The 15,910-nt window shown below is 44.6% G+C and overlaps 2 protein-coding genes across 11 annotated transcripts in view; one reads left to right on the top strand and one right to left on the bottom strand.

Annotated features, from left to right (window-relative positions):
* The window catches only part of PFKM (phosphofructokinase, muscle), a 43,361-nt gene extending 40,710 nt beyond the window's left edge, over positions 1–2,651 (top strand). For 4 of the 5 annotated variants that reach the window (XM_010805037.2, XM_059886206.1, XM_024991492.2 and 1 more), the window contains 4 exons: positions 160–271; positions 1,574–1,673; positions 1,753–1,858; positions 2,100–2,636. In XM_010805037.2, the coding sequence (XP_010803339.1) occupies positions 160–271; positions 1,574–1,673; positions 1,753–1,858; positions 2,100–2,244 (463 nt within the window). In that variant the 3' untranslated portion in view covers positions 2,245–2,636. 5 annotated transcript variants of the gene reach the window in all.
* A 1,145-nt stretch (positions 2,652–3,796) lies between these two features.
* Positions 3,797–15,910, bottom strand: part of ASB8 (ankyrin repeat and SOCS box containing 8) — a 31,267-nt gene continuing 19,153 nt past the window's right edge. Inside the window, exons 1-5 of one of the 6 annotated variants that reach the window (XM_059886745.1) lie at positions 12,203–12,261; positions 9,846–11,757; positions 9,093–9,256; positions 7,482–7,586; positions 3,797–5,661 (exon numbers count right to left, since the gene is read on the bottom strand). In XM_059886745.1, coding sequence (XP_059742728.1) covers positions 5,029–5,661; positions 7,482–7,586; positions 9,093–9,221 — 867 coding nt within the window. In that variant the 5' untranslated portion in view covers positions 9,222–9,256; positions 9,846–11,757; positions 12,203–12,261 and the 3' untranslated portion in view covers positions 3,797–5,028. 6 annotated transcript variants of the gene reach the window in all.

Raw genomic sequence — 15,910 nt, 5'->3', positions numbered from 1 at the left:
GCCCTGGCTGGCGCACCCCGTGGAGTCTGTGAATACAGTGTGGGAGAGCCCGGACCCCGGGAGGAGATGGAACTGGGAGGGACAAAGCCCACAGAGCTTGGAGAAGGCAGGGGGAGGGAGAGGGCCAGCGCCGGGCACAGGCTGCCGTCTCTTCTGCAGGAACGAGAAGTGCAATGAGAACTACACCACTGACTTCATCTTCAACTTGTACTCTGAGGAGGGGAAGGGCATCTTCGACAGCAGGAAGAACGTGCTGGGCCACATGCAGCAGGTGGGGCAGACACACCATGCTGTCACCAGAGGCCACAGAAAACCCCCACCCAGCAGCCAGAGCCTCCCAGTGGCCTCCCACCTGCTGGTGGCTGTTGGGGCCGCCACAGCACAGGCCTGCAGGCTCCGCAGTCACAGAATCACAAGTCTTTACCTTGGAAATGGCCTGAGAGATTCTGTGGTTCAGCCTCTTTATTTAGGGCAGAGTTTCTCCACCTTGGCACTCTTGCCATTTTGAGCTGGAAACTTTTTTGTGGTGGTTGTGTGGGTCGTAGGATGGCTTAGCAACACCCCAGACTCTACTCACTAGATGAGCCCTCACTGGTAGCACACCCTCCCCACTTGTGTGACTGAAAAAAGTCTCCAGATATTACCAAATGTCCCCTGGGGGGCCAGGTCATCTCCAGTTGAGAACCACTGCTTCAATGAAGGAAATGAGGCTCAGAGAGAAGTAATTTTCCCAGAGCTGCTAATCAGGCTTGAGTGAGGCCAAAATGAGCTGGCTCAGTGCTTTCCCCACACACCATGCTGCCTTCGTGGGCACCCTGTGAGATGAGTGTGGGCACCTTGCCAGAGTTGGGCTCTGTCTCCACTCACTAGGGTTTCCAGGGGAAAGTAATCTGCATCCAAGACTCACTCACAGATGCTGCTAGTGGTCTGAGACCTGCCCCATTCCAAACCTTCCCCGCTGATGCTGCATAAGTATTGACCTTTGACCTTTCTGTACCCACAGATGAATTCACATTATCTCAGTTTGAATGGGCTTATCAGCTCCTGAAGGAATGGGGTACTATTGGATAAAGTATGAAGACCTCTTTTCTGTTTTTCCTTCCTTCCCATTTTCCCACTTACTTTTGCTTTGTTCAGAGAAACTGCATCATGTTTTATATTATTCTGAGGTGCTACCAAGGCACCCAGATTAGGTCACAAGGAACACTTGTTCATTAATGGTGAGTGACAAAAGCTGCTAGGCTAGTGAAGGGCAGGGAGCTGACCGAGAGGCCAGAAAGATTAGGAGTAAATGAACAGGGTCATGCAGCCAGGGAGCTAGAAGAGGCAACTGGGAGACCAAGCATCCCCTCGTACTAATTACTCCTAGAGCTGATAAACCGCCAGACCTGCCAGCCCAGCTCGCCCTGGTGCCCTGCCCGGTTTCAGGATTTCCTTTCATAGTTAAGACTTCTGGATTCCTGTTTCTGGTTATAAACCTGAGACCCATCCTTTCATTTTTCTCTGTGTATTAGCATGTCTTTGCCACTTCATTAGAGTCCTGCCCCTTGAACTTTTATCACTCTTTTTCCAGGGTGGGAGCCCAACTCCATTTGACAGGAATTTTGCCACTAAGATGGGTGCAAAGGCTATGAACTGGATGTCAGGGAAAATCAAAGAGAGTTACCGTAATGGTAGGTGGGGTAAGAGGGTGAGCCGCTTTCCTAGAGGCCGGTTCCCAGCATAGAAGCTGACTGACTATCCCTGTTGCAGGGCGGATCTTTGCCAATTCCCCAGACTCGGGCTGTGTTCTGGGGATGCGTAAGAGGGCCCTGGTCTTCCAACCAGTGACTGAGTTGAAGGAACAGACGGATTTTGAGTGAGTACATCTGCCTCCTGGGGTGGTTCCCTCCCCAGCAGTTGCTGAGATCTGCTCTTCCCAGGCTGTTCACGTCTTCAGTCCTTTTTCCTTAGGATTAACATCTGTAGTCATACCTATTTCAGATCTGGTGCTTAGGTCCCAAATTCAGCCTCTGCTGCTCCACTTCTTCCCATAGCCTCAGATAGAAGTTGATTGGGGTGCTGAAGATTAAATCATCATCTACCTCGTTCCTCTGTAGGCACCGCATCCCCAAGGAGCAGTGGTGGCTGAAGCTGAGGCCCATCCTCAAGATCCTCGCCAAGTACGAGATTGACTTGGATACCTCAGAGCACGCCCACCTGGAGCACATCTCTCGGAAGCGGTCCGGAGAAGCTAACGTCTAGGCCTCTTTGCAAAGAGAAGAATGGATTGTCTGCTATGGTCAGCTCACCCCAACAGATCCAAGTCCGTGTATTCTCACGTGTTTCAGTGCATTTTCCATTAGGTTTCCTTTTATTCTGTAACTGCAGCCATGGTCAGCTCTAGCCAGGGAGCTGGGGCAGGGGCCGTAAGTGGAAGCTCCCTGTATGTAGAATTTCTCCTGACTTCTACCCCAGCTTCCTGTGTCACACAAGGCTGGACTCCTCTAGTACCACTGCTCGATTTCAGTTACTCGGTTAGAATTTTCCTAAAAATAAGCTTTATTTATTTGTGATAATAGAGTCATGGTTCCTCTACTACTATTATGACAGTGACACACCATAACTACACTAATAAATGCCAACTGGTCACTGTGCTTTGGCTTCTCCTCTTACCATCTTCACAAGTGCATTCTTGTCAGCCCCAAGCAATGGACTCTGCCCAGACGGACACCCGGGAAAAGGCAGCCCATGTGCTAACTCCGTGTACTTCGATTCTTGGGTTCTCTTGACTCTGTACGCAGGGTCCCAGAACACAGGACACCATCCTCACCCTCATCCCACAAGCAGTCCCTCCCTCATCCTCTGTAGCCAAGGACACTCCCATCTTCCCTAAGCATAAAGTTATGTTCTACCTCTTGGTCATACACCCATTACCCAGCTTTGCTTTTTTTCCAGCCATTCCCTAATCTCTACTCCGACAACCCAGGGTTCTTCCTTCTCAACTTTTCCCCCTGTGCTCCTTTCTGGATGAAAGCCAGACTCCATCTCGGTGGGGTGACATGCCTGGAAAACAGAGACATTCAATTCTGGACCTAGTTTGGTGGGTTGGTTGAAATGCTGCTTTGGAAAACCATGAGTTCTTGGTCAGCTCAGTTTGTTTTCTGTTCCCACACTTCCTCATTAGTAAGCACCCATGTAATACAGCTGTAATTGCATCTGCATACTGTGCCCTGAACTGATGGGATGCTGCCCTGTCAATGAGAGGCTTGAGATTAGAGTCCAAGAATCAGATCCTGGCTCTTGGCACAAGCATACATATCTCTCCCACTAACACAGCTTCCTCACTTGCTTGCTGAAGCAGGAAGGAGGTTTGGGGTTTTCCAAGGAACAGAGGAAAGGACTGTCTGCTACTGCTGCTGCTAAGTCGCTTTAGTCGTGTCCGACTCTATGCGACCCCATAGACGGCAGCCCACCAGGCTCCCCTGTCCCTGGGATTCTCCAGGCAAGAACACTGGAGTGGGTAAAGGACTGTCTAGTACTTCAGTTTTGCTGGCTATCCAAAGTATATAACTGCTACCCCCTAGAAACAGTTCTAAAAAATGACCGAGAAGTCTTGTCAGAGTCCAACATTAATTAAAGCAGCCAAATGTTCTCTGTACAGTTCTTTAAGGGGAAGAGAAATTAATAAATATCAAGCACCATTATCACTGATTCTTCAAAACAGCCTATGCAGGTGGTGTGACAGCCTCAGAGATGACACTGGGACTCGGGACAATGATGTAACGAAAAGTAGGAACAGTCGAAATTTCCAAACTTGCTTTTAGACCTTTTTATTTCCTTTTTTTTCCGTACATGAGCAAAAAACACCAATAACAAAAGGACAAAAGCAGACATACTTTTTCAAATTAGCTGTGTCAGCAGATTCTGTTCATTTTTATTTATAGTTCCCAATCAGTTAAAAAAAAAAAAGTCTTTCACATTTGCATAAGGTCATCTAGAATCAACAACTTGATCTAGCTTAGGAACATGAAGAGTACCTAGACTAAGTATTGTTCACAAAAAAAGATCTCTTTTGGGAAGGTGGGTCATCTCAGAGGAAGCTCTTAAGAGTGCTCTTCCCCCACTCCCTAACTCCACCTACACCACCAATGTCTTTTTGTGTAGATCAGTAAAAAGCAAAGTTTCCAAAACAACTGAAAACAAACTCCAAACTCTTAGCAGAGTGAATGAAAGACGCATGAGAAAAGGCAGCCCAGCCCACGTCCTCCCCTGCTAGAGCAGACACCTCCCTCTATGGTGGGCGCAGCAAGAGCCGGCCAAGCCCACTGGCTGTCAGGAAGAGAAAGAACTGCATTCGAAGAAAAGTTCTTAGGACTGCTTAGAACCTCCTATCTCCTACTATATGGACAGCAGCAAGATAATCTTTCTAAAATAACATTGCTGAACTACTGTAAGCCTTGGGCACACTCATGGAAAAGGAGCAAAAACTGCCCTTCCCTTTAGTGGTAAGAAGGGGCCAGTCCCTTTTGAATGCCCAGGGATAATTCTAGGGACATCTGGCCCAGTTCTGAACCTGTGCACCATCTGAGGCGGTAGTATCTTCATCTTTGGGCTGCAGCTGTTAGCTGGAATTTTCTTAAACTTCTTCACAGATCAATTAAAATGTTTCTAGAGGGATTCTTCCGAAAGTTAATCATGTTCCCAAAGGCAAACCAAACGCACATGCTAAAAGTACTCTTCATCTGCCCAGAGAAATTCAGTCTCACTGTTGATTTCTTTCCCTAATGAGGGTTGGGGAGACCTCTTCCTTTGCAGGGTGCAATATAAAAGGCCCAGTAAGCAAGAAACAGAAACAAAAGTGAGGGACATTTTTTTGTTTGTTTGCTTGGTTTGGGGAGGGGAGGTGATGTGAAGGTTACTGTTGTGACATGTTGCCTTGAAATATAAACCACACAACAGGAACAACTGCTTTTCCTGTTTTCCAAGACAGATGGTGCTACAGGGCAAAACCTTACGCAGAGTTGCCGGCCTGACGTCTCCTCCAGGCTATTCTATGAGTAACAGGTATTCCTTCAGAGAAGCTGGCAGAGGCAGGCCCTTGACGGCATCTGGCAGATACTGGAGTCCCAGGCTCCGGCGCACAGCATAGCGAGAAAGTGTTTTTAGAGTCCCTGGGGCTGAGCATAGAACAGTCAGCTTTTCACACAACTGCTGGTCTTTGGCCACTTCTCGTGGCATGGTGCCATTTTTCCTTAATTCAAAGTGTCCAACAGCTCTGTGGAGGAGCTCAAAGCAAGAGTCCTCTTTCTCTGTCCCAAGTCCCCTGACTAGCAGAGCCACCAGGCGGGAGATGGGCGTCTGGCCTTTTAAGTTGATGACTCTGACCTCTGCACCATAATCAAGAAGGATGCTGACGCTCTCAAGATTTCCCTTCATGGCAGCCCAGCTAAGCGGGGTGTCATTGTTGTAATCCAGGGCGTTGACAGAGGCCCCGCTCTCTAGGAGGGCCCGCACACACTCAGCATTGTTCTTAAAGGCTGCCCAGTGAAGTGGGGTGTCTCGGTTACCATCCAGTGCATTGGGGTTTGCACCATACTCCAACAGGACCTCCACACAAGCCTCATCTTTCTCAGCTGCATAGTGGAGGGCTGTTCGGTTGTAACCATCCAGGGCATTCACCTGTGAAGAGGGAGTGACTATATTACAGTGTATGGACGATGGGCGGGCAAAGAGGCTTGCATGTGCCTAGCCACTGTCTTTGCTATGTAATTTTCTGAACATGCAGGTCAACAAGCAATTCCCAGGGAGTTGTGCTCAGGATGGAGCTGAGGGGCAAGTAGGAAAACAATAGTCCCCAGACAACCAACACTCTTTATTATGTCCACTGGTTAACTGGCCTGTATCATCTAGGATTTTGCTGCCACATTCTTATTTATTGTTCCCTAGGACCTCTACCACACAGTAAGGGAGAAGAAACAGAAGAAGTCTAAGTACTTGTAACTACTCTGAAAGACATTTATTGGAAGGCAGCTTGAACATACTGGCCAGAGTAAAGGTTCTGGATTATTCTACTTATCCTGACTCACTCTGTATCCTGTGGCTAATGGCAACCAGACTGAAAAATAATGAAGTCAAGTTTCTGTCCATGTAGCTCTGCTGTGTTTTTTAACCACACAGAGCAGCTCAGAACTATTTATCCAAGTCAGGCCCCTGCAAACGTATTTTGTGGGGCCATGAGAGAATCTGGAGGAAAGCATGCCAAGGAAAGAGCACAAATCCTCTGATGCTGAAAAGCTGCTGGCTTGCTACTCAGCATCTCCTATAATATTTGGAGGCTACAAAGATTTCATTTAAATCCTAGGTTTAAATAGTGAATTTTCTCCCCCATAAAATGCACTTAAAAAACCCCACCCCTGAAATATTTAATCTTCAATCTTCTATTTAGCTAAAAACTGCCCCCTCACCCTGGGGATAGTCTCACTTTCATCATTGCTATTAATCACTGCCTTTCACTTCAGGGTCACTCACAAAAGTTACAGGATAGTTCATGACAGGCAGAGAACAGCATGGTTGTGTGGAGGTGGGGACCTAGAGCAGGCTTACCCACCAGCATGTCTGGGGCCTGCACACCTGCTTCATGGCATCTTTAATCAAATGACTGCCTCAACCTGTGCACCCTGAAGATGCCACAAAAGTTGTCAAAACTGCTACTTTATTTATTTAACAGGCACTCGTTTAGTATAATAATTACTACATGCCAGTGTTCTAAACAGTTTCAACCTTATGAAGAATACACCATTTATCATCCTTATTTTATAGATGGGGAAGCTGATGCAAAGAAAGGTTAAGTAACCTGTTCAACATCACAAAGCTGGAAATGACAGCTGGAATTCAAATCCATGAAGTCTGGGTTCAGACTCTCTCTTCTTTTATTCATTATACTACGCTGCTTCTTGCTAATGCCAATAAAAGTTAATCTATGTTTTTTTTTTTTTTTTTTTAATGTTAAGATACATTAGAAAGACGGTAACAAGATATGGTAAAACAGAAAAAAATGAATGGGCAGAAAGAGCACAAGTAGCTCAATCCCGAGGAAGGGACTGACCCACTGACTTATTTTCCAGTGACAGGCATGTGAGAAGTGCACGCTGGTGGCAAGTCTCAAGTGGTTTAGATTGAATCAGGGTTGAGGGGACTGAACAATCAAAAGAGGATTAAATAGAAATATAAACAATCCCAGAAGGAAGGCTGGGAGATTAACGGGAGATAAAAATTACCTCTTCCCAGAGCCATGGTCAGTGTATGAAAGAAAGGCAACGGAATGAAGTACTTTGGATGATTTACCATTACATTTTGTTTGAATATTGGCCACACCAAAGTTACCTAGAAGGTGGGAGCAAGAAGGTGGGAAGAGATAGGAAAAGAGACAAAACATTTTAAGGAAGTGTGAAGCCCAAGTTTTAGTGAATCACTGATGTGACAGTGTTAAAAAACATTACCTCAGCTCCCTTTTCCAGCAGTAACTCCACACAGTCCGCATCGGACACCATGCAGGCACAGTGCAAGGGCTTCAGTGTGCCGTGGGTACAGTTCACATCTGCTCCCTAGGGACAGAAGGAAACTTCAACTGGTGTGCTCAGCTCTGGCTCACCATGCAGGACAAGACTCAGATCAATGTCTGGGGTGGGGGTGGGGAAGGGCTCTAGCTCTGACTGTATTGTAAATATACGGCCAGCCCCAGTGCCTATTCCTATTAATTAAATGAAATTACAATGCCAATATCCAAACCAATACACTGAATGCGACCAATACACTGAATGCACTGAAGATGAATGAAAGGAACTGTCGATGCCTTAGATCAAGTCATTGAGTTTCTCCACAAGTTAGCCTGAAAGATGGCCACGGGGATGGACATCACTAAGGACATAACCTTGCATGTAAAAGCAGTAGAACCTTATCACCAGGCAGGAAAGCTGGAAAAGCAATAGACTTTCTCTGGCTACCGTGCTCTGAAAAAGTCAGGAATGCATCTTTCAGAGAGAAGCCAGGAGAACTGGCATGCTCTTCTTGCCATCTGACAGATGACCGTCACTAACAGTAAGGTCATCTTAATGTTATGTCTTTGTTTATAAACGTATATAGCATATACTTATAAACTAAGTGGCCCCTTGGTATCAGCATTCTCTGCCACCTAGCCCCCACTGGTACTTCTGTTTCATATCTGATGAAGGAGCTGGAGATACGACGGTCTGACCAAAGTCACAGAATGACTCAGCAGCAGAGCTGGAATTAGAATGTGAGAAAGTTTCTACTGCTGAGTCTTCTGATACCACTTTTGCTAAGAACAAGCTAATGCTGTCTGACTTTTCTTCTCACAGCTGTGCCACACAACTCTGAAGTAGCTACAGAGCTCTAGGCTGTAACCAGGATTCTAGAGCTGTTCAAAAGAATGTATAGAAGTAGCCATCTGGATACATTCTCTAGAGATAAAAAACAATTACCCTGTAACTTCTCTTCAACAGGAATAATATACAGAAAAGCATCAACGCCCTTCCAGGATACTAGCTATTTAAGAGAAGTACAGAATAGTACTGGTTAGATAGCAGACAGTTAAAGTGTTTCCTTAAGTCAAAAATTACCATGCATTTTAGGGATTAATAATCTCTATAGAACTGTAAGTGGTAGCTGTTGTTAGGATAGAAGGCCAGTGATATCCCTCCATGTAATTATTATTATAAACTACAAGGGTTTGAAAACCACTAATGCTTTGCTTTCCTCCTTCTTCCCTTAGCGTAACATGTGTAGAAGAGTTTGAGCTTGCTGAATCCCATATGCCCATACCCAGAGAGAGATTTCACAAAGAGCATGAAACTAGGGTTATCTAGAACATAATTCCCAAAGAAAAATATCATTTGCACAAAGTGAAAGGCAGAAGAGGGAGAAGCAAAACATATGTTAATGGTTAATACACTTTAGAATATTGTAAAAACTGTAAAAACTCCATGATCTTGTGTTGAGTCAGAGCTGCAAATCTGTAATCCATTAGGATTCCCCAGGAACTTTCCCACCTCACCTCCCCAAGGACTCCTGCGTCAGCCCAGTACACTCACCCCTCTGATGAGGTCCTCTACATTGTCGTGTGGGAAGGAGCGAATGGCAGCGATTGTTCGGATTAAGCGCTCTGAGAGAGAGTATTTGCTCTGAATGCTCTGCATAATATACCACATACTGGAACTCATCAAGGCTCAGAGTACGTTCACATGCTCCAAACTGCCTGAAACAAAGATGTTTTAGGCATACACAATACCACTGAGCACACCTGTCCTTAGGGTTACGGGGTTCTCCAAGGCCTTCCCACTAGTAAAACCAGATTTCAAAGAGTCAGTGACTCATTAATCCCATTTTTCCTAATCACAAGAAGGAGAATATGATAGTTGCTGAGGGAGCTGGGTAAACTGGACTAAAGGATTCTGACCCTGGGAACCCCGGCTCTACTCTCTGACCTCATCTAGCACAGGACTTCCCCAAATGCTCCAAGCTCCCCATGGAGCTCCTTATGGTTTAAAAAAGACCAAGCCAGGAAAGGGATTCCTGTAAAGGCCAAGGATTTCACAAAACATCTGTTTTCCTCCTCTGAACTATGTGGTCTTTATTATCAGCACCCCCTTTAGGTTACTTGTTACATTTGACCTTGCAGTATAGTTATGTTCATACTGTTTTTCCATCTAAACTGTAATCAATTGGGAGGCAAGGTTCTCCTCTTCTACTTCTTTAGACCATCTCAGGCCAGCCAGAGTCTCACAAAAAGTAGCTATTTAATAAATACTGGTTGATTGACTAAAGGGTATAGGAGTGATTATTACCTGTGAGAAGAAACAGAACAAATGCATTTATGTTAATGATGACAAGCCATCTGTGAAATAGTTTAAAATGGCAAAGAAAAAATGAGAAGTTTTTGAGGTGAAATTCTAAAATAAGGAAGGAATGCCAAAGTATAATTACTCTGGGGTCATCTATATAAAATTAGGAAAAAAGTTTAAAAGTTCTGACTAATGATATATGTTTGCAGTTGCAGGAAAACAAGCAGATTTAAGAGTGAAAAAATGAATTAAAAAATTTAATAATTGGCCATTTGTGACAACTGAGAAGTAGACCTGAGTTCTGTGTTGGAAGAAGAAAATAAAGCAATATTGGCTCAGACAATAAAGAATTTGCAGGTCTGGAACATCCCCTGGAGAAGGGAGCGGCAACCCACTCCAGTATTCTTGCCTAGAGAATTCCATGGACCTGGTGGGCTACAGTCCATGGGGTCATAAAGAGTCAGACACAATTGAGTGACTAAACACAACACAATCAAAACAATACTTAAATTCAACTATAATAAAAAGTTTTGGCTCTCTAAGAGCCATATACCAGTTGGGGAACATTTAAGATTACAGCAAAGAAGGCAGAGCATTTCTATGAAAAAGCGTATATCAAAAACTGTAAAGAAAGCATGGTATGCTCTCTAGGTGTAACCATTTAGGAATCCAGGATCCTATCAAACCACAAGCTCCCTGCCAGTAAATACAGTGTTATTTTTAATAGTGCCTGGCACACAGCAGGTTCTCAATATTTGTTGAATCAATGTAAAGCTTATTACTTAGGACCCTAGAAAAATTTAAGACTTACAGTAATTAGACATCTTATGCACATGATGATTACTAAGGGAAAAACACTAAAATTATTTTGGTCATTTCAAATGATGTAACTTCTGTGATGGACTCTCCCCTTATACATTATGTAGTAATACTATAAACTCTTCCATTTTGCTACTGGGTAGCCATTTATCTGTTTAAAATATATATAGTATTAATTAATGGAAGTTAAAAATCAACCTTTGGCCACCTCATGTGAAGAGTTGACTCACTGGAAAAGACTCTGATGCTGGGAGGGATTGGGGGCAGGAGGAGAAGGGGACGACAGAGGATGAGCTGGCTGGATGGCATCACTGACTCGATGGACGTGAGTCTGAGTGAACTCTGGGAGTTGGTGATGGACAGGGAGGCCTGGCCTGCTACAGTCAATGGGGTCACAAAGAGTCGGACACAACTGAGCGACTGAACTGAACTGAAAAATCAATTCATAGGTATCAATGATTCAAATTAGGGTATTCTCCCTACTTTATTAAGAACAAAGCTTATTTATTCTTAATAAGCTTACACACTTATTTATATGCCTCTGAAATTTTCCAAATAGTTTAGACTTGGAATACGTTTTAATCTTTGCAACAGCCACGAAACTCCTCAGAGACAAGAGTCTGTATCTTACACTTCATTGTTGCAAGGAAAAAGGGAAAAAGGTACAGACACATTTGAGTCAGCGATTCCAAGAACAAAAAGAGCATCCAAAGTGGAAGGCTTAGCCCAAAGTGGTTCTGTTAACCATTTCTGGGTCAAGATAATCTGAAAAAAAAAAAAAAGACTAGACCCTTGCAATCATTTTCGGAGCTTTCTTGGACTCCAGGCTAAGAAATCCTAACTGAGAATACAACCACTAGTCCTCTGCGGCTGCCTCAAAGCTCCTGCTGAAGAGTGAAACTTCGGGGCACATTGACAACATTCACTGTCAGGAAGGATCACGAAATCTAGACTCGACATATCGCCAGACAGCAGCCTGTCCACGGTTTGACCCTCTGTGGCCCCTTTCCTCTGCTGGAGCAGAAAGCTCCCTCTCTCCCATTTTCTTCCACTTCGGATCCGAAGAAAACACCAAGGGGTTTTTCTTAATGCGAAGCTAGAAGCAAAGGAGGGGAGAGGCGACATTCAGCAGCTCTGGTGCTAGGGAGGCCGGGCTTTCGCCCACAGGCTGGGACGCCCGCGACCCGGCCAGGCGCGCCCCCGCCCCACCGCACCAGCTGAGGGGGCTCGCGGCAGCTAGGTCTAGCCGAGTCTAGGGGACGGAGGGCGAAGACGTGTGGTGTCACTTTCCGCACGGGCTCCGCAAAGACCACAGCAATCCCAGGAGGTCTCGCGGGGCCGGTACTGAAATGGGGGGTCACGAAATCTCCCGGGGAGCCCCAAAGGCGTACCAATCCTCGCCCCGATCTCCTTAAAGCCCGGGACGAGATCCCAGCCTCGAAGGCTGGCAGATCGTGAGCGGGGAGTGGAAGTGCTACTGGGCGTGGTGCCCGAGGTTAGGTACCAGACTGCAGATATTCCTGCCGCGGGGCGACACTCACCGAACCGTGGAGCTGACCTGGGTGGTGAAAGCGGCTGTCAAGGCGTGACCCGGAAGCAGAAGTTGTCTCCCGCGGGCTGCTCTGTTTACAGGTTGGACGACTGGGATGCGCGCCTGCGCACCGACCACCGTCCGAAGGCGGAACGCGCCTGCGTAGACGTGCGAAGCCGCTTCCGTCTAACCGGGGTTTAATCAGTTTACTTTCTAGCCGCGGCAAAGGCTTTTGCGCAGGCGCAATGTGGCGCTTTCGGCAGCAGCTGCGGGGCTCGGTCTGTGGCGGTGGTGGGCAAGGAGCTCATCGGCTGCTGGCTGTTGGCCCGACTCTGGCGGGTGTTGTGCCTACGTGGACCAGGCTTGCAACAAGTTCATCCGAACCCTCCTCTGCGTCCTACTGTCCCCATCTGATAATCGGACCTGAACACCCCTTTTCCAGATTATTCCCAAACTTGGGACACTGATTCTATTGGTTTGGAGACTAAGCTGTTAGTGAGAAGTATCTTTGGCAAATAAGAGACTTCCAGCATTTTTCATAAAATATTGGAACGCATTTATGCTTCTGCGAGCATTGTCCACTCTCTATATTAAAGATAAACAAGCACTCGAGGAGTACTAGTCCAAATGTTGAGGGCTGAAAAAAGATGTACATGCTTAACATTAACCTTTCCCAACCAGAGATGCTGACACCTCCGAGTGAAGAATTTTCCGTGCAAAACAAACATTTCAAAGCCAGCGGCACGTAGTGGTCCATGCACAGAGTGAAGCAGACCACACAGGCAGACTAAGTGCTATATCTACCCTTCAGCCACTCCCCAAAGCTTGCTCAGAGAAACAGTACTTTACCAGTTTGAGAGTGAAGTAGGGCCCAGAAAGTTCTGTTTATCGGTGAGGAAATGGCGAACTGGAAAGGTTCAGCGAGGCTCCTGAGTTCCAAACTCAAAAATAATTTTTCTGGGCAGGAATGTGTCCCCCACCTCCTACCACTCTGCTATGGTGAGACAGTTAAGTTTTTCAAAAGGAGATGAAACCTAGATTTAAAAAATGTGAATTGCAAATGTTGGCAATATTTGTTTTAAAGAAAAGTTTTAGAGGGAACATTCAACTTGCAAGCCACCAATTCCAGACTCTGGGACTAAAGGCTGCTTTGGTCATGGGGTCGCAAAGAGTCAGACATGACTGAGCGACTCAACTGAACTGAAGCAACTTAACATGGACTGTAGCCCACCAGGCTCCTCTGTCCATGGAGATTCTCCAGGAGAGAATACTGGAGAAGGAGAGTGTTGCCATGCCCTGCTCCAGGGGATCTTCCCAACCCAGAGATCAAACCCGAGTCTCTTATGTCTCCTGCATTGGCAGGTGTGTATTAATCTGACCCGTGAAACCTTAATTATAAGATGGCAAAATCTATATAGTTTCTGTTCCATTTTTGTCTTTTTTTTAAAAATAGTTTTACCTACTTTCCAAAACAGGATAAAGTCTGCTGTTTCCAAGCTTTCATTTTTAAATGTTATTTGTATTATGAAAATGATCAAGCATACAAAAAAGCTAAGTCGAATAGAATAATGAACTCTTTATAGCATTACCTATGTTTAAGAACCTCTAAAAGCATCTTACAAGAAAGACAGTACCCATCTGCCAGGACACATTAACGTTTTTGCTAGGTATTTTAAATCTATTTTTTATGTTTCTTTGTTGTTTTGTCCAGCTTTAGGGTTTTGAAATAAACCACTCAAACAATATCCATAGTACCCACAGCTTTAGGAGAAATCTTTTCTGAGGTTTGACTTGACACCCCATAAGTTTTCTAAAAACCTGAACAATCTCATTTATGTATCCATTTCTTCCTTAAAAAAAGATGAAAATTTCCTCTGGTCATTATCTCATTCATTAAAATTTCTTGGTTGCTAAATGCTAAAGTATACAGATTCTGGGAAACACCAAGCATCATATAAATTAGGGATGCTTAGTATTCAAGGGAGTGAAAAATAGCCTATCCATATGTATTATTTTATAGATGTATGAAATACATGTACAAAAGACTCTATGTTATAGAGTCTCTGAGAATCCACTGCAAAATCAAAGGTGGGTTTCAGACCCTTTCATTCATATATTCAGCAAACATTTATCGGGCACCTACTTTGTTCCAGGCTCTGAGCTCAGCAATGCAGGGAGGACAGAGATACAAAGACACATTTCCTTATTATCAAGGATTGAGAATAGTCAGTGGCAATTAAAGATCACCATATTTCAACTAAAATTTTATGTACAAAGTTGATGTTGAAGGACAGTTCTACTTCGTGGTAAGATCAAGACAGCATAGAGAAAGAGGGTCTGTGGAGAGGTTTCTTGTGTTTGTTTTGTTCAAATCCTGCTCCTATTGCACCCAGAATGAGGTAGTGCTGGTGCTACATCTTCTCAAGCCTAAAGAGGCGCTCTGTGGAACCCAAGAGTTTGGGAATTGTTTTTCCTAGTTGTAAAACACAGAGAATTGCACTGACTCTTGTATATAAATTAAAGAAGGCAGTGGCCATAAACTAGAGGTGACTGCCCTGGGATTCACCAGCACTCCCAGATTAGGTAGGGATGACAAATGTGCACATGTTGTCCTGGACCTGATGTGGGCCACGCAGAGGACAGTCAGCATTAGGCCTGCTGGCCCATTCAAAAGACTTGACTAGAGGTGTAGAGGTACCCAGTGAGCAGAAGCTAGAGATGAACACAGGAATCCTAGAATCTACAGAGGTTGTTGTAGGCAAACACTTATGTCTGTCTAGACCAAAGGCACTCAAGGAAGAGGTCTCTAATGATGGGAATCTCCAAAGAACCTCTAAAAGCACAAAAACACCCATCTGTCAGACCCAGTTGTATAGACCAATCCTGTCAAAACAGAACTTCCCTATCCCCTTAGCTGTCCTGCCTCCTTCCACTTTCACACAGCAGATCAAATAGCAGTTAGCTAGTGGAGAACGTCTATGGGGTCGCACAGAGTCAGACACGACTGAAGCGACTTAGCAGCAGCAGCAGCAGCAGTGGAGAAGGAGGCAAGTTGAGGAGAAAGCTGAAGGCAAGACTTACATGGGAGAGGGGGGAAGAGGGCTTACACTAGCATCTTAGAATGAAGACTGAAAGATTTGATTGCCATCTTGGACTAGAAACATTCTAATTACTAAATCGACTCTCTCTTTCTCTCTCTTTTTTTAACTTAAAGTGGCCATTACTTAAAACACTGTACATTATTAAAGAATAAGCCAAAAAGTCAGAGAATCTGCTCAATTTTTCATTTAGGGGCATGAGAAAATTATCCCCTCCAAATAAATCTTTTTAAAAGATAGCAAAAGTAAAAAAATTAGACTGGTATATGTATATGTATAGCTGATTCACTTTGGTGTACAGCAGAAACTAATGCAACATTGTAAATCAACTAACTTTAATAAAAATTAATTTTAAAAATTAAAAAATTAAACTGGCGTTTGGATAATATCCCATGAATCTTGCATTCAATATCCCAACTCTATCTCTATAAATTTCAGTTTGTTATTTCTGATCTTCATGCTTTGATGACAAGTGATTCCCTGAGTTTTTTTAAAAAAATATTTTGTATCTCTCATAAGACTTTTATTTTTTCTTCTCACCTTTGCTAGTTCTAGTTCTGTTTTGAAGAACTCTTCATTAGATGATGTTGACTGACAGTACAACCAGTGATCCTATTTTC

Source organism: Bos taurus, chromosome 5 (assembly GCF_002263795.3).
Source record: "Bos taurus isolate L1 Dominette 01449 registration number 42190680 breed Hereford chromosome 5, ARS-UCD2.0, whole genome shotgun sequence".
Lineage (NCBI taxonomy): Eukaryota > Metazoa > Chordata > Mammalia > Artiodactyla > Bovidae > Bos > Bos taurus.
Note: the sequence above shows the minus strand (reverse complement) of the source record. Positions and strands in the feature narration are given on the sequence as shown.